The sequence below is a fragment of the Polychytrium aggregatum genome (assembly GCF_025602895.1).
Source record: "Polychytrium aggregatum strain JEL109 chromosome Unknown BJ171scaffold_161, whole genome shotgun sequence".
NCBI lineage: Eukaryota > Fungi > Chytridiomycota > Chytridiomycetes > Polychytriales > Polychytrium > Polychytrium aggregatum.
In genome coordinates, this window is record NW_026516363.1 from 1 (window position 1) to 24,353 (window position 24,353).

The 24,353-nt window shown below is 53.9% G+C and overlaps 4 protein-coding genes and 6 non-coding genes across 10 annotated transcripts; 6 read left to right on the forward strand and 4 right to left on the reverse strand.

The window, feature by feature from the left end:
- The first annotated feature begins 2 nt into the window (after positions 1-2).
- On the forward strand, positions 3-72 carry BJ171DRAFT_t413. Its single transcript has one exon. It is a non-coding gene; the product is annotated as a tRNA-OTHER (tRNA).
- A 2,373-nt stretch (positions 73-2,445) lies between these two features.
- Positions 2,446-3,172, reverse strand: BJ171DRAFT_544122 (uncharacterized protein). The gene has a single exon (XM_053112998.1). The coding sequence runs from the start codon at positions 2,880-2,882 to the stop codon at positions 2,523-2,525; it is 360 nt and encodes a 119-aa protein (XP_052961546.1). The 5' UTR covers positions 2,883-3,172; the 3' UTR covers positions 2,446-2,522.
- A 10,821-nt stretch (positions 3,173-13,993) lies between these two features.
- On the forward strand, positions 13,994-14,077 carry BJ171DRAFT_t414. The gene has a single exon. It is a non-coding gene; the product is annotated as a tRNA-Tyr (tRNA).
- Positions 14,078-14,082: 5 nt separating this feature from the next.
- Positions 14,083-14,155, forward strand: BJ171DRAFT_t415. The gene has a single exon. It is a non-coding gene; the product is annotated as a tRNA-Thr (tRNA).
- Positions 14,156-16,912: 2,757 nt separating this feature from the next.
- On the forward strand, positions 16,913-18,277 carry BJ171DRAFT_591753 (major facilitator superfamily domain-containing protein; the record flags this gene model as incomplete). Its single annotated transcript, XM_053114501.1, has 1 exon — positions 16,913-18,277. The coding sequence occupies one exon, from the start codon at positions 16,913-16,915 to the stop codon at positions 18,275-18,277; it is 1,365 nt and encodes a 454-aa protein (XP_052961547.1).
- Positions 18,278-18,711: 434 nt separating this feature from the next.
- Positions 18,712-20,136, forward strand: BJ171DRAFT_617271 (uncharacterized protein; the record flags this gene model as incomplete). Its single annotated transcript, XM_053115371.1, has 1 exon — positions 18,712-20,136. Exon 1 carries the CDS (start codon positions 18,778-18,780, stop codon positions 20,134-20,136), a length of 1,359 nt encoding a protein of 452 aa, XP_052961548.1. The 5' UTR covers positions 18,712-18,777.
- Positions 20,137-20,844: 708 nt separating this feature from the next.
- BJ171DRAFT_t418 lies at positions 20,845-20,915 on the reverse strand. Its single transcript has one exon. It is a non-coding gene; the product is annotated as a tRNA-Gly (tRNA).
- A 744-nt stretch (positions 20,916-21,659) lies between these two features.
- BJ171DRAFT_t417 lies at positions 21,660-21,732 on the reverse strand. The gene has a single exon. It is a non-coding gene; the product is annotated as a tRNA-Thr (tRNA).
- Positions 21,733-21,737: 5 nt separating this feature from the next.
- BJ171DRAFT_t416 lies at positions 21,738-21,821 on the reverse strand. The gene has a single exon. It is a non-coding gene; the product is annotated as a tRNA-Tyr (tRNA).
- A 305-nt stretch (positions 21,822-22,126) lies between these two features.
- BJ171DRAFT_451753 (prolyl 4-hydroxylase) lies at positions 22,127-24,294 on the forward strand. Its single transcript, XM_053108215.1, has 4 exons — positions 22,127-22,603; positions 22,709-22,754; positions 22,846-23,129; positions 23,333-24,294. Exons 1-4 carry the CDS (start codon positions 22,273-22,275, stop codon positions 24,133-24,135), a joined length of 1,464 nt encoding a protein of 487 aa, XP_052961549.1. The 5' UTR covers positions 22,127-22,272; the 3' UTR covers positions 24,136-24,294.
- Positions 24,295-24,353: the final 59 nt, after the last annotated feature.

Consider the following 24,353-nt stretch of genomic DNA (forward strand, 5'->3'; position numbering starts at 1 on the left):
AGGCATGGTTGGTCCAGTGGTAGAATTGCCGCCTGCACGCGGCAGACCCGGGTTCGATTCCCGGACCATGCAATTTTGCTTTCGCTTTTTTTTTCTTCGCTGTCCCTTCCGTCATCTCACACACTGTTCCTCCCACTTTTGTCAATCCGCTCGCTGCCTCTTTGGCTTTCTCCCTCACGTCTTTCTTTCTCCCTTGCACGATTACACATTCGTTCAGCTCACATTTGCGCAATTCCACATTGGCTTCAGTTCCTTATTTGCTCAGTTGCGCATTCGCCCCATACCGCTCTCTGTTGTTCATCGCCTTTGCTTTCACCACTCTTCCCCTGCTCGCTTCCCCCTGCTCGCCTGCCAGCACCAGAGAGACTCTTTGCCAAAGTGGATGCTCCGCACATCTACCACTGTACTGGGTACTGTACTGAGTGCTGTATCGGTACTGTACTGGGCGGCGGCTCTTCAATGGCATGATGGGTTCAAGGCTCCGCCCACCGACATTATCGCCTGCTCTGCTCATCATCGCCTGCCCATTCCCCAATCAAAACAACCAAACAATCGCACCGCACACGACGCGAACGCAGCACAACTCCATCCATCCTCCTCCCTGTCGGAGGAGCGTCGTCTCTCGGATATTTGTTGCTGGCGGCCTGCCATCTACCAGCCACGACCATCGCCCAACTCTGTGAACCTGCGTCGCGCCCTCATAGTATCAAAATTCATTGGCCTCGATTGTGCAATGCGCCAGGGCAAGCCGATTTGCTCAAAGCCATCATTCCCACTGTCGCTTATACTTCGTTGTCCGGGCTTTGAGCTGTGAGCGGTCGAGCAACACTGGAGCTTCGTGCGGTAGATATGATGGGTCTACTTGAAGGACTATCCGGCTGAAAGGATTTGGAAGGGTTCACTGATGCCGAGCCTCACTCATTGTTGTTGCCGATGACCTCTTGATGATCTTGGTGATATACTGATTGACGACGCAGAACAGGAAATGTCCAGGACCCATAGGAATATGCAGACGGCGTTTCCGATCAACCCGGTGGCGTCGTATTGAGTGTATACTTGGAATCCGACATACAGCGCCAGTTCAGTTGCGATCGCCACAATGAGGGTCGCCCCTTCGCGCTTGAACCTCATCCCATGCTTTCGAAGCGACCCGTTGTGCTGCTTCGACTTTGACTTGTTAAAGTTCGCGACGGTGCCGACGATCTTAGTACACGTGCAGAGTTGACGAGGGAACGCAGTCGAAACATCATCAGGACATGGAGACAGATGAGGTTGATTTCGAGTGCCAGGTTGAAAATGAAGTTGAGGTACCACGATTCGGCCGTGGAAATGACGCCGTAGGTACTGAGGATGAAGCACACATCGTTGGTGCCATAGACGATCGGTGCAATCCCAAATACAAAGAGCCATGCGTACATTGGCTCGCTGTTGACGGTCATCACTCGCAGTCTCAACAGGTATGCCCAACCGATAGAGGCGGACCCGATGCAATCGCCAAAGGCATAGAGAAAGTTGGCGAACTGGGTGCAGTATGTGTTGGCTGTGCACACGTCATAAAGCATCAGTTGATTGCCAATGCAGTAGAGTGCCGAGAATATGGTTGCCAAAGCCATGAGCGAGTGTATCTGGAGACCGCGCTGAATGTTGAATGCATGTCTCCACTTGACGTATTTTGTGCAATGAAAAGCTAAATTGGCTGTGCCGATGTAGACGACAATCGAAAAGATTGAGGCATTTTGCATCACAACGGGATCCATGGCTGTGGTCTGGATGGTCTTGAGGGCTGGATCGACAGAGGTTGAATACGCGACGATATGGACGTCGGAGGCACTCGGGATTGAGAGAACAGTGCCAAAGTTGATGGCAAGACAGTGTCGGCTTCCAAGCGATGTGGCCGGGCTCGAGAAGTGCCGCTGAGGATAGATCCGGGACAGGGCCGGGGGAGCAATGCCATACGCGCTATATAGGTTACGGCGGCGGGAATATGTCCTGATGACGTCGGCAGATGCCTCGGCCTCATATGTCCCGTTTCTGAGGACACACGGGCGATGAATGCTCCGCCTGTGTGTCTGTGTGTCTGTGTCTGTGTGTTCATCGGTCGGGATGACCGGTGCACAACTTGGATGGGTGACGTTCGGCATTGTGTGAGGGACACGGCGTAACACACACCCCTTCGATATCGACTCCAGTATGAAGGCACTGCGGCCGATCACCCATATATATTGCACAGGGCTCCGATCCTGCCATTGTTCACATCCGACTGACATCATATGCGTATTCGCCAGCGGTGGCATTTCATTGATGTCGATATTCGACGCAATCACATCGCCGACTGAGTCATTTGTGTTCTTCTCATCCAGCAGAATCGCCGAGGTGGATCGCCAGTCCAACTCCCGTGTCCTTGCACTGCATTGCTTCGCCTTCATCTGCCACCTCCATCAGTGTGTCCAGGGTATTAGATACCGACATATTCGCACCCTCGGCATGTTGGGGTCTTTGTGGAATGGACGGCTTTCATCATGTCACCAACATGAGGGAGGTCGAGCACCGCAAGACCCGACTTCCATCCTTGGATAGTGGTGCCAACTGTCTGGGCGAGGATGAGTGCGCGGCAGAGACGACTGAGGGCGAGATTGACCTTCCTTGAGGCCCAAACCTGTGATAAAAATGGAATCCAGTGGGCCTCTGCTTCTTGGCCACTCTCGACACATATCCCAAGACGATGTGCTATCGAGATTTGAAGTTGGCAGCAGTGCGGAAATCGCGGCTGTGATGCGCTTTCTTGTGAATGATGTATGTGCGCTTTGCCATAATCCGGCACGCTGAAGAGACAACTGAGCCCAACAGCTCCCACTGACAAAACCACTCCAAAGTCGGATCATTCATCCACTCGGCCAACAACGACCGAGTGGGAGAAGACGCAGAGCAAAGAGCGCAATCGTGTGGCGGGGCGGTCTGGATCGTGTCCACTCTTCCACCATTGTGGTTGCAGAACGAGGGATGATTTTGAATGTTGAGTTTGCTGTTGTCGAGAGGTCCGATGTTTCGGTCTGGCAATCGGTTTCTATCCGGCGATCAGCATCAGCGACCGTTGTGGGACAGCACTGTTTGTATATTGGATGTGTTGGATGTATTGGATGTATTGGATGTATTGGATGTGTTGGATGTACTGAATATCAAATACAACACCACCACACTTCCCCATCACTGAAAACACTTTGCAAGTGCACTCTTTGGTATCATGGTGTCTGGGATGGGTGATGGCACGGTTTGCTTGGCTGCTTGCATATTCAGTACTGTGACAGAATCCTTGGAATATGGCAATCAGGAAGGGCTCGGAATCAGGGCCACTTGCCGAGTTGCTCGAGGTTGAAGCTGGCATATCGGAATCCCTGCTCAGTGGACTTGCGATACCAGAAAACGGCGGTATTGGCGTCCTCGGGGACACCAGCGTCAACCTGGTAGCAAAGGCCGAGATAATCTTGTCCGTATCAATTGCCCTGCTCGGCCGACTTGCGATACCACTCGACTGCCTTGGTGTAGTCCTCGGTGACTCCATGTCCATAATAGTGGCACCAACCAACCATCCACTGCCCGTTGGAGTTGCCTTGGCTGGCCGACTTGCTGTACCACTCGAATGCCATGCGTCTGTCTACTGATTTTCCTCGGGCCCAGTAGTAGCAGCTTCCGATCCAAAACTGGCTGTCGCTGTGGCCTTCGTTGGCGAGCTGCTCAAGTATGGATGTTGCTTTCATTTTGTTCTTGGCGGTTCCGAATCCATGAAACAAGCACACAGCCGCGAGATGTCTGCACAGCCAGTCTCTATCTGATCCAAGCTGGCACAGCTCGAAGAACTTGCGAGATGCGGGCAAGTCACTATTGATGCTGTACCACCCCGCTTAAAAACACTCGGTCTCCCCAAGCTTGAATTCATCCGATTGGTTGTCTCAGATGATCTTGACACCTTTCTGCTTGTCCTGAACGGTACCCCGGACGAGGTAGTGCATCCATCCGACCATATGGGTGGCGATGGGTTTGATGATCGGATCGATAGACTTGGTGCTGACATCCCGCCAGTGACCGAGAGCAGCGACATCGCTCTGTTCGACACCATGACCGATGGATGAGACCAGGCCTTGGTGGGACCCCGGTTGATACCGATGCCATCGTGATAGCATCCAGCCAGTTGGAACTGTGCGATTGGATGGCTTGTTTTGGCGGCATTCTTCAGTTGGCGAAAGACTCGCTGGCGGATGGCTGCCTGCTTGGATTCGTTTTCAAACTGCTGATTGTCGAGATCGGTTTGGAGGATGTGCCAGGAAGTACGAGGCAGCAGCGTTTCCCCGGTCTGAGCAACGAGCCAGGATCGGTCGGTTGTCTCTTGATCATCGCAGCGCAGCGAGATGGCAATCTGGTCACTTGGTATGGGCCAATCTGAATCTGTCCGTCTGGATCGCACAGTCCGTTTGGATCGCACAGTCCGTCTTCTGGCACCGTTGTGGAAGCGAGGCAGCTTGGAGCTCAGAAGAGCCTGGGCGCATCTACACACATTCAAATGAATGCTGGGCGATATCGGGCATCGACGAGGTTGTTCTGGCTTCAGCTTGGCTTTGGTGGGTGGCAGATGACGTGTGGTTGAAGCAGGCTCGTTCATGCTGGCCATGTTGACGGAGACAGGAAGGAGGCAAGTGGGTGATGGATATAGACAGGAGACAGAGAGGGAAGTTGTGGAGAAGCAAGTCGAGCACTGGCAAGCCAAGCACACACACACATGTGCGTATCGAGTGCTCGTCCAATCAAAGTCGGAGCTGAATCAATCCTGGAATCGAAAGCAAGTCGAACATATCATCCAGTCTTGTCCGGTGGTCGGTGAACGACTGGTGTCGACGATGATTCTAGCGTCTCGTTGGCTCAAACATCAGTGATGCGGTTATGTGATTGGATGTGGGTGTGCTGTTCAACAGCGAGACCAGGACTCTCGTGTTGCCAATATCACAGACATGGTGAATGTGTGTGTGGAACAGTTACGGATGGATCGATGCAAACGACGAGCCCAGGTTGGCTGGAGATGCAAGTGAAGCTCCGGAGTCACATTCTGCAGGGATTGACAAGATATCACCATAGTTCGAGCTGATGTGATGCTTACACAGCCGAGCTGCGCACCTGATCACACACTGAGAACGCGGCTGTTGTGGACAAATGTGCTGCCCAAGATCCAGGAATAGCGATGCAGGCATATTCGATTGATCACGAGCCGTACCACACATTGATTTGATGTATCAGGGCTGACAGATGGACCATGGGTGGAAAAACTCTCCCACTGACCAAGGACAACTGGATCGGAGTGTATGAGGGCAGGGTTGGAAGGAATGCTAACAGCTACATGATCCGGCTTTTCTTATTGTTGTGGCCATGGTCAGAGGGCTTCTTGCGAGAGGACCCTGCAATCGAGGATCCGAGTGGTTGGCATTGCTGACCAATCTTTTTTTCAATATCAGCAATGCCGATCTCAGCCTCTTTGATATCTTTGTGCTCGGGATTCTTGATGGTCTGGGTCCAAATGTCCAAAGCTTCCTGGTACAAGCCGAGTGCGTTGGCGTATTCCCCTTGAGCGTTGGACACATCACCCAGATTTCTGAGGGTCGTGGCAATCTCAGGGTGCTTCCGATTTTTGTAGACATTTGTGAAGATATCCAAGGCTTCTTGGAGCATGCTTTGTGATTCGGAGAGCTGTCCTTGGAGAAACTTGAGTTTGCCATGAGCATCGAGGGTCCACGCAACATGCACATGTTGCCGAGTTTTGAAGGCCTTGACAAAGACACCCAATGCCTCGAGATAGCTGACTTCAGCCAGTTCGTAATTGCCTTGGATCAGAGCGACATTCCCGAGGCGACGGATCGTTATAGCGACATCGGGATGCTCTCGTGTTCCATAAACCTTGGTGTGTATGTCGAGCGCCTCCTGGTAGCACTTGAGGGCGGTCTCGTACTTGCCTTGAGACGAGGCGACACTGCCCATGTTGGCGATTGTGGTGGCTACCGAGGGATGTTCCCGCGTGCCATAGATCTTGATCTTGATGTCGAGTGCCTCCTGGTAACGTTCGAGGGCGGTCTCGTAGTCGCCTTGGGAGGAGGCGATATCCCCGAGACAATGGATCGCCGTGGCTACTGAGGGGTGTTCTCGTGTCCCGTAGGCAGTGGCCATGATATCCAATGCTTCTCGGTAGTGCTCGAGGGCGGCCTCGTAATTGCCTTGGGAAGTGGCAATATCCCCGAGGCATTGGATCGTGGCGGCGACATCAGGGTGTTCCCGCGTGCCATAGACCATGGTCTCGATCACCAACACTTCTTGATAGTACTTGAAGGCAGTTTCGTAGTCACCTTGGGATGATGCGATATTGCCCAACTGATGTATCGTGACAGCGATATCGGGGTGTTCCCGCGTGCCATAGACCATGGTCTCGATCACCAGCGCTTCTTGATAGTACTTGAAGGCAGTTTCGTAGTCACCTTGGGATGATGCGATATTGCCCAACTGATGTATCGTGACAGCGATATCGGGGTGTTCTCGTGTGCCATATACTTTGATCTTGATGTCGAGTGCTTCTTGATAGTGCTTGAGAGCGACTTCGTAGTTGCCTTGGGCGGAGGCGACGTTTCCCATCTGATGGATCGTGGCGGCTACCGAGGGATGTTCCTGTGTACCAAAGACCTTTACCATGATTCCAAGTGCATCTTGGTAGTATCTGAGGGCGGGTTTATAGTCACCTTGGGATGATGCGATATTGCCTAACTGATGTATCGTGACAGCGATATCGGGGTGTTCTCGTGTACCATATACTTTGATCTTGATGTCGAGTGCTTCTTGATAGTGCTTGAGAGCGACTTCGTAGTTGCCTTGGGCGGAGGCGACGTTTCCCATCTGATGGATCGTGGCGGCTACCGAGGGATGTTCCTGTGTACCAAAGACCTTTACCATGATTCCAAGTGCATCTTGGTAGTATCTGAGGGCGGTTTTATAGTCACCTTGGGATTCGGCGACATTTCCCAACTGGTGCATCGTTGCTGCGACTTCAAGGTGTTCTCGTGTACCAAAGACTCTGGTCTTGATATCGAGTGCCTCTTCATAGTACCTGGAGGCGACTTCGTATTTGCCTTGGGCGGAGGCGACGTTTCCCAACTGGTGTATCGTGGCTGCGACTTCAGGGTGTTCTTTTGAGCCGTAGAATTCGATGCATTTGGCAAGATGCTGCTCATATAGCTCCATCGCCTGGGTGTAGGACCCGCGTATGTCCGCCATCTAAGCAATGCGATATTCGACTACTTGATGAATGTCCGCGGTATACCCATCTGCTGCCACCACCGCCGAAAATTCCTCAAGATGCTCCAAGTACGGATATGCATCCACCAGCAGAGATTCGGTTAGCTCAATCAGAGCTTCACCCGCTGCATCTTCAATCGCCTCGGCATTCAGTTCACTGTGTGCTTGGACATACTCTCGAGCCACTTGCTGGGTGAGCGAGTGTGTCGAGTACCGTCCCTCGTTTCCACTTCGGAGGAGACCACTCTGAACCACCATCTTGATCAGATCGGCCACTGTGGACAGATGGATGATCAGTTCCATGCACTGGCACCATCAACTGCACTTCGATCCACTCAACTCACCTTCGATCTTGAACTCCATCTTCTGTACAATCTCCTTGATCAACTCAAACTGGATGTTGGCCGGTGCCACCAGACTGAGGGCACCGAACAGCCTGGTTGCCTCGATGCCCTCATCTCCTCGCTTCATCAGCGAGTCCAGCGACAGATCCACAATCACCTTGAGCGACGACCGCGTGTCGTCCTCGCCATCCTGCAGCGCCAATGCTCCTGCAAACGTGGCCTCGAGCTCCGACAGGGGAGTGTCGTAGTTCTCGGCAAACGTCATGAATGTCTGGATGACGAGTGGATATCCGCTGATCTTGGCCACGATGTTGTCGAGGGATTTCCTGGCCTCGTCCGACACAAGTCGCTGAACAATCATCGGCGATGACGACATGATATAGTCGAGTGTGGTGGAGTCGTCCCAGTTGCCGAGACGGATCAGATCGTGCTGGAAGCTCGGTACCTTGGTCTCAAGAGCACTGGTGAATGCACCAGGAGGCAGCGAGGCCAGCCGGGTCGTCATCACCACATCGCCGCCGAACCCGACCGACTTGGAGTGCTCAAACACAGAGTCGACCACATTGATGTCATCGACATTGTCGAGCACCAGGAGATAGCCATGAGTGTTGGCGAGGAACCTCGAGGCATGTTCCTTGATCACATCGGGCTTGATGCCAGGGAACATCTCGATGAGTCCATCGATGGCAGTCGACTCGGTCGAGCAGTTGATCCAGAAGACCTGGCGGTACTGTGGCTTGATGCCGATGGTCTCGGCTTTGATGGCGAGGAGGTCGTCCTTGTTGCTCGCATTCATAATGCCCATCATGAAGAACAGGATCTGGATGGCGAGGACGGACTTGCCCATGCCACCCATGCCAGAGATGACGGCACGGCCAGTCAGGGTGAGTTGCTTGAGCAGGGTGTCGAGGTGGACGGGATCGAATCGGAACTTGGAGTCGCAAAAGTATTTGTCATGGATGGCCGTAATGAGATCCATGTTGGGTGGGATGGGATGGACGAGGTTGAGGAGGCGGTAGACTCGCTTGTGCATCTGGTCGGGACGAATGCCAAGGGATTGGATCTGGCTCACTCTGCCGAGGATCTGCTTGAGGGGGGCAAGGGCAGGGTCGTCGGGGAGGGACACCATGTGTGGCAGGAAGGGAGTGAAGTCATCGACATCGTCCTTGGTCTCCTTGGTGGCGATTCCGAGGGGAAGGACAGGGAGGGAGCGTTTGGCATCCTTGAGGTCGAGAGCCTTCTTGATTTCGAGCAGGACGCTATACTCTTGGCCATTCTTGACCTTGTTCTTCATCATGTCCATCGAGGCCTTGCTGAGGAGGAGGAAGACGGCCTTGCTGGTGGGGAGGGCACTGATGGAGCTGGCTGGAGGGTCGCTGGGATTGTTGAGGCAGTCGACATCGTGGAAGACGGAAAGGGGTTTGCCATATCGACGGAGGGCGACCGAGGTGAGCACCTCCTTCAGAGCCTGGACAGTGTCGGCATCAGTCTGGGCACGGTATGAGAGGAACAAATCGTGGTCGGTGCCGTGGGCCGGGCAGGAACAGAGTTGGTTGCTGGTGGCCTGCATGCCGGATGATGTCGATTGTGGGAATAGAGCGACGAGTGCTGTCCAAGCAAAGCCGGCGGTCACACCAGATGCCGTCAGCGATCCGATCCACGTGAGCGACACGGCGTCATGTGCCATGTCCTCGTGCGCAGCACAAACAACCGAACACCGCCACATCGGCATCCCTGGCGGAAGAGGGGCGAGTCATGGAGGAAATGACTCCCGAGACTCCTCTCCTGTCATCCTCCAACCACACCATTGCCTTTCCCCCAGGTTTCATTTCCATCCGTCCATCTCCTTCAAGATGACCAGCAAGCTCCTTATCCACCAGCACCAGGACAGACCACCATGGTACATCTCGCCCAGCGACATCACCGACCGCTCAGCCAGCCCCATCGGCCGTGGTGGGTTTGGTGGGGTGTTCACTGGCAGCTACTTTGGCACCCAAGTCGCCATCAAGCAGCTTCTCGGCGCTCCAAACGACCCCGAGCTCGCCAGCTACCACCATGAGATCGAGGTTTGGCAGAATCTCAGCCACCCCCACGTCCTCCCACTCCTCGGAGCCTGCGACAAGGGCGACGCCGGCGAAAAGATCACTCCGTTCATGGTCTCTCCGTTCATGCCAAACGGCACGCTTCGTGACTATGTGGCCAACAACAACATTTCCCTCGAGAAGAAACTCAGTCTCTTGTACCAGGTTGCAGCGGCCCTGGCCTATCTGCACGCCAGAAGCATCATCCACGGCGACCTCAAGGCAGCCAACGTCCTCTTGGACAAATCCTTCCAGGCCATCGTCACCGACTTTGGCTTGTCCAGAACCAAGCACACCTCGGCCTCGATGAACCCCAATCGAAATGGCGGCTCGACCAGTGGCACCGAGGGATACATGGCTCCCGAGATGCTCGACGATGAGAATCCGACTGGCACCACGATGATGACCGATGTCTATGCCTTCGCCATCACCATGTACGAAGTACTGAACAATGCCGATCCGGTTTGGGTTTCCAACGATGGTCAAGCGATGAAAGGCGAAGCTATCAGGGGGTTGGTCTGCAATGGCCAGAGACCCTCCCGATTCGATGGCATCCCCGACGACATCTGGTTGCTCGTCGAACAGTGCTGGCACCAAGACCCATCCATGCGTCCCACCTTTGGGGACATCGCGTCGATTCTCGCTCCCTTCGAAGATGTTACTTCATTCCCGATTCCCGCCGACACCGCCAGCTCTGCGTCGCCACGTCGACTCGAGTCCCCGACTCTGGCCCAGAGACTCACCACCGGCTATGGCCTCCCGCGGGCAGTGATCATGGGTATCCAGCGGGGTGACGCCGACGCCCATATCACTGCCGCCCACACGGTGTCGGACGGCAAGCCGGCCAACGACCCTGCCTGGACAACTGCCGCCGAGCTGTATCAGGCAGCCGCCGACAAGGGGAGTGTCGAGGCCGCCTCCGAGCTTGCATGGCTGCATTTCACGGGCATCGGCATCACCAAGAGCGACACTGAGGCCTTCGCCTACTGGCAAGTTGTTCATAACAAGGCGAAGGACGCCACCATGAAACCCATTGCCACATTCATGATGGGCTGGTGCTGCTATCTTGGCCGTGGAACTCGCCAAGACGAACCCAGGGCCAACCAACTCCTGCGCGAGAGCAAGACTGCCGAGTTTCCGTATGGCGAGAGCTCAATCCACGGACTGGAAACGCAATGTTCCTCCTCGACTGCCGCTCGATTCTTCGGCTTGTGCCAACTCGGAACGGAGCACGACTGGTTCTGCAAGCACCTGGCTGCACGTTGCTTGATCGGCGGCTTTGGAGCCGACAAAGACCCGCAACTCGCCGTGCGGTTGCTGCAAGTACTTGCGGACCAAGGTCATGCCATCAGTCAGTATGCATTTGCTGATTGCTACCTGGGGGGTCTTGGCGTTCCTCAAGATGACGCCAAGGCTGTTGAACTGTATCGCCGAGGTGCAGCTCAAGGTCACTTGTGGTCGATTCTGAATGTCGGGCTCCGCTATGCGAACAGTCAAGGTGTCACCCAGGACGATGACCAGGCTGTCGAGTGGTATCGCAGGGCTGCCGAGATGGGAATGGCGGCTGCACAGAACCAACTGGGGTTTTCCTACTACAACGGCAAAGGTATCACTCAAGACTATGCCCAGGCTTTTGAATGGTACACAAAAGCTGCTAATCAGGGGCATACAGATGCCCAGTGCAATCTCGGTAGCTGCTACTACCACGGACATGGTGCCGTCCAGGACTATGCCAAGGCTGTCGAGTGGTTCACCAAATCTGCTGATCAGGGCAATGTATGGGGTCAATGCAACCTCGGCAATTGCTTCTACCACGGGCATGGTGTCGTCCAAGACCATGCCAAAGCTGTCGAGTGGCTCACCAAGGCCGCCAATCAGGGGAATGCAATAGCCCAAACCGGTCTTGGTAACTGCTACCGTGATGGCGAAGGAGTAATCCAGGATTATACAAAGGCCGTTGAATGGTTCACCAGGGCTGCCGATCAGGGAAATGCAGTTGCTCAGAACAATCTCGGTAACTGCTATTACAAAGGTGAAGGTGTCGCCCAGGACTATGCCAAGACTCTCGAGTGGTTCACCAAGGCTGCGAATCAAGGAAATGCAGTTGCTCAGAACAACCTTGGTAACTTCTATCACAATGGCAGAGGTGTCACCAAGAGCATCGAGACTGCCCGACACTGGTACCGTAAAGCAGCTGACCAGGGTAACATAACCGCCCAAAACAACCTCGCCAAACTAGGCGGGGGCTGCAATATCCAGTGACCCCCCTCTATATTCTCAATGTATTGCACCGCCGTTGCTGCGATTTGTATCCGTTTACGAGAGGTGTATTGATCCAAGGCAAATGGTCATCAGTACCACGCGATACCCGGCAATGGATGAACTAAAGTAAGCAAGCAAGCTCGTTCACCCTGTTGCGGCTCTCACGGGCTCTCCACCCTACACGACGAACAATGCCGAGTTTGTGGATCCCAAGTTATTCGATGTTTCTTTTGGTTGATGAACACCATCAGTTGTTATGGGTAGCATTGTGTGTATACTTGTATGCGTTGAGTTTGAAAAACATCATCAATCAGCCGATATCGACCGATCGTAGCCACTCTGCAAGTCCATTGATTGGTATCTTGGTGTCTGGGCTGTGTTCGAATGAGTGCTGGGCGATATCGGGCATCGACGAGGTTGTTCTGACTTCAGTTTGGCTTTGGTGGGTGGCAGATGATGCTGTGGCTAAAGCAGGCTCGTTCATGCTGGCCATATTGACGGAGACAGGAAGGAAGTGGGTGATGGCCATGGCGATGGACAGGAGTCAGAGGGACGAGGTGGAGAAGCAACCCAAGCACTGGCAACCCAAGCACTGGCAACCCAAGTACTGGCAAACCAAGCACTGGCAATTGAAAGCACACCACAGCACACATGCATTGGTGCTTTCAGTGATGTTCCGCATATTTTGTGAGGTCGCTCAGCCGCAAGGACACCCTGCTCCCGTTCAAATGCGGCACTGCCATTGAGTTCCCACCGGATGATCCGACGAGCCCGCTTGGACGACGTTTGCTCGCTGCCATCGACTACGAATACCACGAACGAGCAATGAGACCCGCCACTCCCACTCACACTGAGGTGATGGACATGATCCGATCCATCATGAAGACTCGCGAGGATCAGACCGACATCATGCCGGACTTTGGTTCCCTTGGCATCCCTGGTGGCCATCCAAATCGAGCCCAAATGGAAGCTCATCTTGGCCACCAACCACATCCCAAACATTGTCTTCACCTCCGACCCGAGCCATGCCACTTTCAGACGCATCATCATCATCATCATCATCATCATCATCATCATCATCATCATCATCATCATCATCCATTTCCCACCAGTTTGTTCAGAAGAAACCAGGACTCATCCTGGGCCCAACCAACTTCCAGTGACAGCTCCCTGGAATCAAATCCCCACGGATGCATGGGAGTGTACATTCATCGGTGAGCTGATCCGACGATTTCCAAATGCATTTGATCCCGGCAGACCCATCGACTCTGAAGTCTTCATTCCCAGCGAGGTCCAGGCATTCACACACTCCAGCATCACCAACCAGGACTACATGGCCTCAGTACACCATCACACGATTGGAAAGCTCCACCCAGACGTCTTGAAGAGCTCACTCACCGCCAAGAACCTCAGAGTCCATGACGGTGCTGCCATTGTGGCCATCGCAGGTCCCAAGGCGATCGAGTGATGGCTGAACACTGCTCCATGAGTCGTGTGCTGCATGGTCCGTGTAGTAGATTGAATAGTGGCTGTTGGGGGTGTGCATCCGTCAAGACTCGAGCACAGAGGGAGTGGGAACTGGACTGGGACACCGAGTGGGAGCTGGACTGGGACACCGAGTGGGAACTGGACTGGGAAACCGAGGGTCAAGAGCGAAGCCAAGGACGTATGATGGATTCAAGAACAAGGATGCAAAGGAAAACAGGTGGCAAGACGAAGACCGAACACAAAATGTGACGACTCGTCCAGTGACCGACCGTGGGCATGAGGATGGCATGCACAGGAGCAGCAGATTGGCCGGATGTGGGTGATTGCTGGGTGATTGCTGGGTGATTGCTGGGTGATTGCTAGGTGATTGCTGGGTGATTGCTGGGTGGATGTTGGACGTTGCTGGATGGATTGTTCAAGTCAAGTGCTGGATGATTTGTCGGATGATGATTCAATCAAACCCCAGTCATATATGCTATGCGGTGTAACATCCACCGACCGACGATAGCTCAGTTGGTAGTAGCATCAGACTGTAGTGAACGAGCAATCTGAGGGTCCCCGGTTCGACTCCGGGTCGTCGGATTCCAGCCTTCTTGGCTCAGTTGGCAGAGCGTCTGCCTAGTAAGCAGAAGGTCACCAGTTCAATTCTGGTAGAAGGCATTCCTTTTTCTTTCCCTGCTCCTGGTCCTGGTCCTGTTCTTGTTCCTGTTGCATCTCGCTCTCTCCTTTGTTGTTGCTGATGCTGCTTCTGCTCGGTGCTGCTGCCTCACCTCATCGTTGCTGTTGCGGTTTGCATGGTGCGTTTGTTGCGCTGATCAACTCGCACTGTGTTTTTGTGCTCAGTCCCCATCGTGTGTTGCGCTTCTGTCCACTTGCATCCATATCGTCGTGCCCGTGCATTTTGTTCGCCCCAGTGTCTATCACCGTGCCTAACCAAACTCGCTTGAAGCTTCGGAACGATCTTGTTCTCTCCGTGACAATCTTCCAAATTTTTCCTTTCCTCGACTATCTCGAGCTCAATCCCTTCATCCGTTGCATCGGGATACTTTCGTAACATCGCCAGAGTGTTTGTACTTCTTCATCTCTCAATATATTGACCCCAAACGCTGGTAGAATCGCACCACTCCTTGTCTCTTCCCGACTCACAGCGTCTTCCACCACTTCATCAGCGAGGCAGCCACAATTGTTTGGAACCTCCCATTCAATGTGTGAGAATGGGATGTCCGCATACCCAATCATCGTGAAATCGACAACCCAGTACTGATTGGCCTTTGAAGTTTCTATTCGTGGGTGTTTGTCTATCGCTACATTTATCGAATTCTTTGATCTTATTATTAGCGGGAGTTTCCATTGTTTGCACATCATGAGTGATCTCGGATTGCCGAAGATCCTTGTCCCCTCTTGAGCTATCCTGATTTCTGGTTAGGAACGGAATAGCTTATCCTCATGAAATTGATCGCACATTTAATAAAAGCCTCACTGTCATCCCCTCGAAATCACGGCGATCATTAAATATGACATGTTAGCATCTCCTCCCGTTATGCTGATCCGTTGTTTGTCTTTGGCCAGATATATACGGTCTCAAATGGCTTTCGGTGACACATTCACTTTGTTAGGCATGAGATTGTGTGTGGGTCTGGTGCTGGTCATATTTCGTATGGTCAATTTGGTTCCTTGCGATTCATCATTCGATGCCCTCCTGTTGATCATTGGTGGACCCATTATAGGTGGCAGGACAGTCGATAGCTTCTCAAGGGATATCGTCTTGGTTGTTTGGCTTCCTAGGGTTCATAGTATCAAACGGTGCAAGCTCACAGGACAGCAGTGCTTGGTAGAGACCATCAGGGTGCGTGCCGATGGGTCCATGAGCGAAGGTAATCGAAAGTGCGTCGTGCATCTCAATAAGCTCAATATTGCACCGCCGGGATCTTCTGTCGGACGTGTGTCATGGCCCACTTTGAGGCGGGACTCCCGGCTCCAATCAGTTGGTAACGGAAACACCAGTCGCGATAGCCACATCGATGACAGCCAGTTGCTAAGCGATGTGGGGATAAATATCACTCATGCGTAGGAGATTGTCAGTACTCGGGATATCCCAAACTGGGCTCGACGCAGCACCACTTGGTCTTACGTCATAGCTCCTCCCATCTAGCTGTTGGCAGCCCATGTATTCTCGCTCAAAAATAACCCACTCCAAATCGGCTCGCATTGTGAGGCATCCCTCTACCAGCTGCGTGGAAGGTTGCAATGGCGAGACGGTCAAAGTTGCTGCCCACGAGAGAAACTCAACCGACAGCTGCAGGTGTCGACTTGGATATTGCTTTCCTTGCCCGTGCAGTCTTGACTGCCGCATCGGGGCGATGGTTTGCTTGATGCATCTCGAGTCAGGGTATCCATGAACAGCAAATTTGATCAGCACCCCCCCCCTGCCCTCCCCAAACAGCCCTTTCAAGCAACGTCGACATGGGATCCTGGTCATTCCCCAAAGAGGCGCATCAACCTTCGTGGAGCTTGGTGGCCATGGATTCCGGAGGGTGGCGGGGCTCGTCTTGCCTCTGCCGGCGAGCAATCAGGCACAAACGGCGCCCGGACGAGGAGACAGACTCCACTCCTGCTCCAGAGACAAGGGCGAGGGAGGAATCCCGCGTCGCGATCTGCCCACCTGCTCGACGGATCGACCTCAGCCGGCCGCCTTGATCACCTGACTCGGTCATGGGGTGAAAGGAGGCCAGGCCACACGAGCACCCTGCTTGTTGCGGATGCGGGCGCCTCATTGGCCTCGGCTCGATTTCGGCTACACAACAACGGACACTTGGCACGGCAGCAACGACGCCCCTTCATGGCCAGCGGTCCGGTGCGGCAAAGAGGCCTGGCAGAGGGTATCCAGCTGTGTGGAACGTCGTGCAGCATCATCCCAAGGTCAACCCCCTCTGTGATCCAGGCTCTGGCACAGTATCTGTGGCTGACGAGTCGGACATGTCCTTGCTGCTGGTTGGCTGTGCGGGCCGCTCACCCGCCGGTTGGAGGGTATCATGTGCGACCAGCCTCGGACCATGTGGTGCTTGCGAATGCACACGCCGCCACGATGGAGACACAACAGCCAAGCCAATACCGCGACAGGGCGGCAGAGCTGCGTCCCTCCAAACTGGCAGCGACAATACCAGAACAGCCACAGGCTGAGGACTAAACTGTGATGTACACTTGACCAGCCTCCCAGGATACACAGAAATTGCGCCAAGGACGCGGGAACCGAGCAACCAGGAACAAGCAAGGCGGCGTCGTGGGATCATGACCTCGCCAGGCAGGGGCCGTTGTCCTCGGCGACCCCCTGCGCGGCCGGCTGCAGATATAAAACGACCACCCGCGGCGACCCATCTGCTCTCACCATCCTCTTCATCCTCCCCCCGATCAGTCGCCATGGCCATCTCCAAGGCTCCCCTCGCTCAAGTCATCCTTCTTGGACTCGTTTGCTTCGGTTGTCCGGGCATGTACAACGCCCTCAACAACCTCGGTGCTGGTGGTGGCACTGACCCCACCACTGGCAGTAACGCCAACGCCGCCCTCTACACCACCTTTGCCCTCTTTGGTCTCTTCGGTGGTGCCTTCAACAACATCCTCGGTCCCCGCATCCAGATGTTCGTTGGTGGCCTGACTTACTCTCTCTACATCGGTGCTTCCCTCAACAACGATCTCTCCGGCGGTGCCGCGGGCTCTTCCGGCGCCAAGGCTTTCTTCATCGTTGCCGGCGCCATTCTCGGTGTTGGTGCTGGTCTCCTGTGGTCTTCCCAGGGTGCTCTCATCATGGCCTACCCTACTGAGGAGAAGAAGGCCACCTACTTTGCCATCTTCTGGATCATCTTCAACCTTGGCTCCGTCTTTGGCAACAGTGTCGGTCTGATCCTCAACTTCAACAACCCCGATGTTGCCATCTCCACTGGCACCTTCGGCGCTTTCATTGGCATTACTGTCCTTGGTGCCTCTTGCGCTCTCCTCCTTGCTGACCCCAAGACCGTCGTCCGTGCTGATGGCACCCCCGTCGAGGTCATCACCCAAGGCAACATTGCCAGCGAGTCCATCGAGGTCCTCAAGCTCTTTGGCAACTGGCGCCTGCTCCTCATGGCTCCCTGCTTCTTGGCTTCCAACTACTTCTACGCCTACCAGTTCGGCTACATCAATGGTCATTTCTACAACGTCCGCTCCGGCTCGTTCAACGCCATCTTCTACTGGGCTTTCCAGGCTCTTGGATCCTATGTTATCTCCAAGTTCCTTGACAACGAGAAGTGGTCCCGCCACACTCGCTCCCGTATCGGCCTCGCCATCGTCTTTATTGGCAACACTGCTCTCTGGATCGGTGCCATCATCTACCAGCAGACCGCCTTCAACGATGTTGCTCCCGGCACTCCCCTTGGCAAGACCCGTGTTGATCTGTTCGGTACCCCCGGCCAGACCCACCCCGCCATGTGGGGCATCACCATTATGTACGTCCTGATGGCTGCCCTCGATGCCATGTTCCAGTCCTATGCCTACTGGATCATGGGTGCCCTCACCAACGACTACGCCACCCTGTCCCGCTATGGTGGTTTCTACAAGGGTCTCCAGTCTTTCGGTAGTGCCATCTCCTGGATCGTTGGTGGTGTTGTTGGTGCTCCCGTCTGGACCCAGCTTATCATCACTGTTGTCCTCGTCATTGGCTCTCTCCCCATTGCCTATGCCACCGTCAACTCCGTCAAGGACACCTCCAAGTCCGATGACGAGGCTGCCAAGGCTGCCGCCAAGGCCTAAACTGGTGTTATCATCAACATCACCTGATATGGCACTATCACCTGTCCCCATCCACTCCGACCACCACCCCCTTCCCTCACTTCCGCTATTTCTAGCTCGAAACTGAGACTCTTGAATGAAAATGTAAAGCTTCTATGCAAGTCAGAATAATAAATTGACTTTGAAACTCCGAGCCCATCTGATCTGTGTCTGCAGCGAAAGTGAGAGTATCTCGGCCACCGGTGTGGCAATTGATCCTGATTGTCTGTTGAGTATTTTGCATGGCACTGCCCTGGGGGTGATATCAGTTGCTCAGTTTGCCTCGTTGGTTTGGTTGGTTCCAACAGAGCCTGATACGTCGAGGATGAGCACTCCACAGGTCCACCACAGTCCTCCGTCTCCAGCAGAAGCCCAGTCCGGCTGGTGACATCAGAATAAATAGCTGATGAGTGCCATTTCGGACCGCCTTCATACTGGAGTCGATATCGAAGGGGTGTGTGTTACGCCGTGTCCCTCACACAATGCCGAACGTCACCCATCCAAGTTGTGCACCGGTCATCCCGACCGATGAACACACAGACACAGACACACAGACACACAGGCGGAGCATTCATCGCCCGTGTGTCCTCAGAAACGGGACATATGAGGCCGAGGCATCTGCCGACGTCATCAGGACATATTCCCGCCGCCGTAACCTATATAGCGCGTATGGCATTGCTCCCCCGGCCCTGTCCCGGATCTATCCTCAGCGGCACTTCTCGAGCCCGGCCACATCGCTTGGAAGCCGACACTGTCTTGCCATCAACTTTGGCACTGTTCTCTCAATCCCGAGTGCCTCCGACGTCCATATCGTCGCGTATTCAACCTCTGTCGATCCAGCCCTCAAGACCATCCAGACCACAGCCATGGATCCCGTTGTGATGCAAAATGCCTCAATCTTTTCGATTGTCGTCTACATCGGCACAGCCAATTTAGCTTTTCATTGCACAAAATACGTCAAGTGGAGACATGCATTCAACATTCAGCGCGGTCTCCAGATACACTCGCTCATGGCTTTGGCAACCATATTCTCGGCACTCTACTGCATTGGCAATCAACTGATGCTTTATGACGTGTGCACAGCCAACACATACTGCACCCAGTTCGCCAACTTTCTCTATGCCTTTGGCGATTGCATCGGGTCCGCCTCTATCGGTTGGGCATACCTGTTGAGACTGCGAGTGATGACCGTCAACAGCGAGCCAATGTACGCATGGCTCTTTGTATTTGGGATTGCACCGATCGTCTATGGCACCAACGATGTGTGCTTCATCCTCAGTACCTACGGCGTCATTTCCACGGCCGAATCGTGGTACCTCAACTTCATTTTCAACCTGGCACTCGAAATCAACCTCATCTGTCTCCATGTCCTGATGATGTTTCGACTGCGTTCCCTCGTCAACTCTGCACGTGTACTAAGATCGTCGGCACCGTCGCGAACTTTAACAAGTCAAAGTCGAAGCAGCACAACGGGTCGCTTCGAAAGCAGGGATGAGGTCAAGCGCGAAGGGGCGACCCTCATTGTGGCGATCGCAACTGAACTGGCGCTGTATGTCGGATTCCAAGTATACACTCAATACGACGCCACCGGGTTGATCGGAAACGCCGTCTGCATATTCCTATGGGTCCTGGACATTTTCCTGTTCTGCGTCGTCAATCAGTATATCACCAAGATCATCAAGAGGTCATCGGCAACAACAATGAGTGAAGGCTCGGCATCAGTGAACCCTTCCAAATCCTTTCAGCCGGATAGTCCTTCAAGTAGACCCATCATATCTACCGCACGAAGCTCCAGTGTTGCTCGACCGCTCACAGCTCAAAGCCCGGACAACGAAGTATAAGCGACAGTGGAATGATGGCTTTGAGCAAATCGGCTTGCCCTGGCGCATTGCACAATCGAGGCCAATGAATTTTGATACTATGAGGGCGCGACGCAGGTTCACAGAGTTGGGCGATGGTCGTGGCTGGTAGATGGCAGGCCGCCAGCAACAAATATCCGAGAGACGACGCTCCTCCGACAGGGAGGAGGATGGATGGAGTTGTGCTGCGTTCGCGTCGTGTGCGGTGCGATTGTTTGGTTGTTTGATTGGGGAATGGGCAGGCGATGATGAGCAGAGCAGGCGATAATGTCGGTGGGCGGAGCCTTGAACCCATCATGCCATTGAAGAGCCGCGCCCAGTACAGTACCGATACAGCACTCAGTACAGTACCCAGTACAGTGGTAGATGTGCGGAGCATCCACTTTGGCAAAGAGTCTCTCTGGTGCTGGCAGGCGAGCAGGGGGGAAGCGAGCAGGGGAAGAGTGGTGAAAGCAAAGGCGATGAACAACAGAGAGCGGTATGGGGCGAATGCGCAACTGAGCAAATAAGGAACTGAAGCCAATGTGGAATTGCGCAAATGTGAGCTGAACGAATGTGTAATCGTGCAAGGGAGAAAGAAAGACGTGAGGGAGAAAGCCAAAGAGGCAGCGAGCGGATTGACAAAAGTGGGAGGAACAGTGTGTGAGATGACGGAAGGGACAGCGAAGAAAAAAAAAGCGAAAGCAAAATTGCATGGTCCGGGAATCGAACCCGGGTCTGCCGCGTGGCAGGCGGCAATTCTACCACTGGACCAACCATGCCTTGTTGAGAGGGATATCAATCCATCATACACCACGACTAAGTGTCGAGTCAGCAGCCACAACCACAACTACAACCACAACCACAACCACAACCACAATCATGTCATGCTGGTACTGGAAACCATGATGCGCTGCCAACATGCGATCTGGTCTTGCCCCCCCCAGCAACTCCAAGCCCATTTGTTTCTCTACAAGACCTCTCAATTGTCACCATACGACCAACACATTTTTCCTTGTGCGGACGCGGCTCATGGACGATCGAGGACAGAGTGCTTGAGGAGGAGATCGACAATCGTCACTGTGGATCCGGGCACTCCCATGCGGTGCAGGCTCATAGTGCATGGCCCATGGTGCATGGCTCATGGTACACGGCCCGTACACTCGAGAATCGATGGCCACCAGAGCAGACAGCAGACAGCAGACAGCAGACAGCAGACAGCAGACAGCAGACAACAGGGCGAACAAAATGCACGGGCACGACGATATGGATGCAAGTGGACAGAAGTGCAACACACGATGGGGACTGAGCACAACAACACAGTGCGAGTTGATCAGCGCAACAGACGCACCATGCAACAAACGCACCATGCAAACCGCAACAGCAACGATGAGGTGAGGCAGCAGCACCGAGCAGAAGCAGCATCAGCAACAGCAAAGGAGAGAGCGAGATGCAACAAGAACAAGAACAAGAACAAGAACAGGAACAGGACCAGGACCAGGGAAAGAAAAGAAAAGAAAAAGGAATGCCTTCTACCAGAATTGAACTGGTGACCTTCTGCTTACTAGGCAGACGCTCTGCCAACTGAGCCAAGAAGGCTGGAATCCGACGACCCGGAGTCGAACCGGGGACCCTCAGATTGCTCGTTCACTACAGTCTGATGCTACTACCAACTGAGCTATCGTCGGTCGGTGGATGTTACACCGCATAGCATATATGACTGGGGTTTGATTGAATCATCCGACAAATCATCCAGCACTTGACTTGAACAAGCCATTCAACAAATCACCCAGCACTCGACTTGACAAATCATCCAGCACTTGACTTCGACAAATCAGCAACATCCACCCATCAGCCTATCTGCATATTCTATTCCCACCTGCGACCCATCTCCATTCTATTCGCGCCCCACACTCTCCTTCACGTGGACGTGCTATTTTCAGCCACTTTTGCTGCTTGCCACACCGTGGCTGCCATGAATCACGTTGACTCTGCTTCCGTCGCCCATCACCCAAAAACGACGATCGCCGTTCCTCGCCGTTTGCGGCCTCTCGATCTGCGAATATCGAACTCCTCATAAAATTTACCGGCTCGGGTTCACCCTCCATTCTTTTATCGATTCAACATCGCACCTGCGTTATGGGAAAGCTCAGCAAAGAACGAAAGCGCAGGAAGCTGATGCAGGTCAAGGCCGATGGCCCGGGCAAGGCGGCCAATGTCCAGCAAAGCTTCAAGCGCCCTCTGGAGACGGATATGACCGACCTGCCGCAAGACCGCGGCGAGGAGCTTGAGGATGTCGAAGACGAGCTCTATGACGGGAAAATCTCCAAGCGAGACCTCGAAACAACCGTTCATACCCTTACGGCTCTTATCCGCACACCTGCACTGTTCCACCACAAGGATTTCAAGCCTCTTCGGGCTGCCATCCACCAAGCGCATTCCCGAATGGCCGAGCAGGGAATCAACACTGGTGGGTGAGGTGGCTGGATCACTCGTCTCGACGCTCGCTATCAACGAGATCCTTGCGACCATTCGCTTATCGAGCCCGCACTGACAATGGTTGTCTATCCAACAGGAAGTTCGCTCAGCGGGAAGATTTCCGACGCCCTTCTCGATCATCGGTACGTATTTGCTTCATACTGTCCCTCGAGGTTCTGCAAAGACGATTGCCTTCCGTGCTATTTCTTGCATGTTTTAACGTGCCGGCCACAGTTGGCGGGACGCTTTGGTCGCGCTGGAAGAAATGCGATATAAAGGCCAAGTTCCCAAGCTCGGTGCCCTCCAGCGCTGGGTCCGAGACTGCGACGCGGCCCAGCGAGCCGGCCAGAGCAGCGGCGACCCCGAGATGATTCGTGTGCTCGACAGCATTCTCCGCACCACCGATCCCTCCTTGGTGCCTCCAGAAACCGACTCGTCGCGATTGATTCGCAAACATCAGTCATTCATCCCAACTGAACTGAAGGGAATTGACATAGTCCAGAATGCCACACAGCAAGGTACCTTCAAATGCACGCTTGCATACTGAGCCATCGAGCGAGCAGGAATAGGCAGCCAGCTTCGATGTCTGTGCTATGTTTGGAGTCAGTCGATATCGCTTCCGGTTAAGAAACCAGTCATCCCCCGTCTTGCCAAGCCATACCTCGGCTAACCTTCAGACACTTCTCCCGAATCTTACCATCGCCGGATAACCTTCATGCAGACTATTCATGTTTCTCTGGCAAGTTTCGGGTTGTTAGTCGGCAGAATGGCAGCGAGCGGCGCACTCCAAATCGCCACGACTTTATCATGTACACGTCCGAGCCAGGCACCATCAAGTTGGATCCCAATCAAGCCGAGAAAGTCAAGCGAATCGATGTACCGAGTGTGCCAGGCTGCTTCGCCATGGTCGACGTTCTAAGTGCTCACGAATGCACCCAAATCTTGGCAGCATGCTTTTCCCTCGGATTTACGCCCGATGTGCCCACAGAGGGGCCCGCAAGCGAGTCTGTGTCTGTTCTAGCCGACAATGTATTTTGGCTAGCGGATACAGAGCTGCTTTCAGTCATTTTCCGGCGTTGCGAACCATTTCTGCCTCCTACAGTCGCAGGCGCCCCACTCGCGGGAATCAATGCTCGCTGGAGAATCTATCGGTACGTTCCCGGTGCCGTGTACCGCCCACACATTGACGGTGCATGGCCCGCGAGTGGCCTCGACAAGGATGGAAACTATCAGTACGACGCTTACAAGGGCGAACGATGGTCCCGTTTGACATTCTTGGTGTACTTGAACGAGGGCTTCGAGGGGGGACACACCACCTACTTTTTGCCCTCAGTGGATGTGGGTATCCTCGATGCCTTTCCGGTCACGCCGCGAGCCGGGACGGTGATGTGCTTCCCGCATGGCGATACGCGAGGCAGTCTTTTGCACGAAGGGAGTGCAGTGACGGATGGCGCAAAGTACATCATTCGTGCTGATGTTCTGTACGAGGTCCGTCAGGAGGGCGAGGCTCGTGAAATGACGTGAGTTTGGTGGAGACACTAGGATGCTCTTCGAACGTACTTGCGAGCACAATCTCGTGCTATTGGAATATATGGTCCCGCAACTACTTGATAGACTCTCTGCGTACAGGAGGCAGCATCTTCAGTCACATTGTTTTTTCAGCAATCTACAGGTTAATTTAACACTTCATTTAAATTGGATGAGACAATGATTTCCGAAGCACTGAATAGCTCGTGCAATCC

Bases quoted from the DNA above. Each gene is read 5' to 3' on its own strand.
- BJ171DRAFT_544122 (XM_053112998.1), bottom strand. From the start codon at position 2,882: ATGATCCGACTTTGGAGTGGTTTTGTCAGTGGGAGCTGTTGGGCTCAG.
- BJ171DRAFT_451753 (XM_053108215.1), top strand. From the start codon at position 22,273: ATGGGAAAGCTCAGCAAAGAACGAAAGCGCAGGAAGCTGATGCAGGTC. The intron at 22,604-22,708 runs GTGGGTGAGGTG...TCTATCCAACAG, and splicing joins CGAGCAGGGAATCAACACTG to GAAGTTCGCTCAGCGGGAAG. The intron at 23,130-23,332 runs GTACCTTCAAAT...ACCTTCATGCAG, and splicing joins CCAGAATGCCACACAGCAAG to ACTATTCATGTTTCTCTGGC.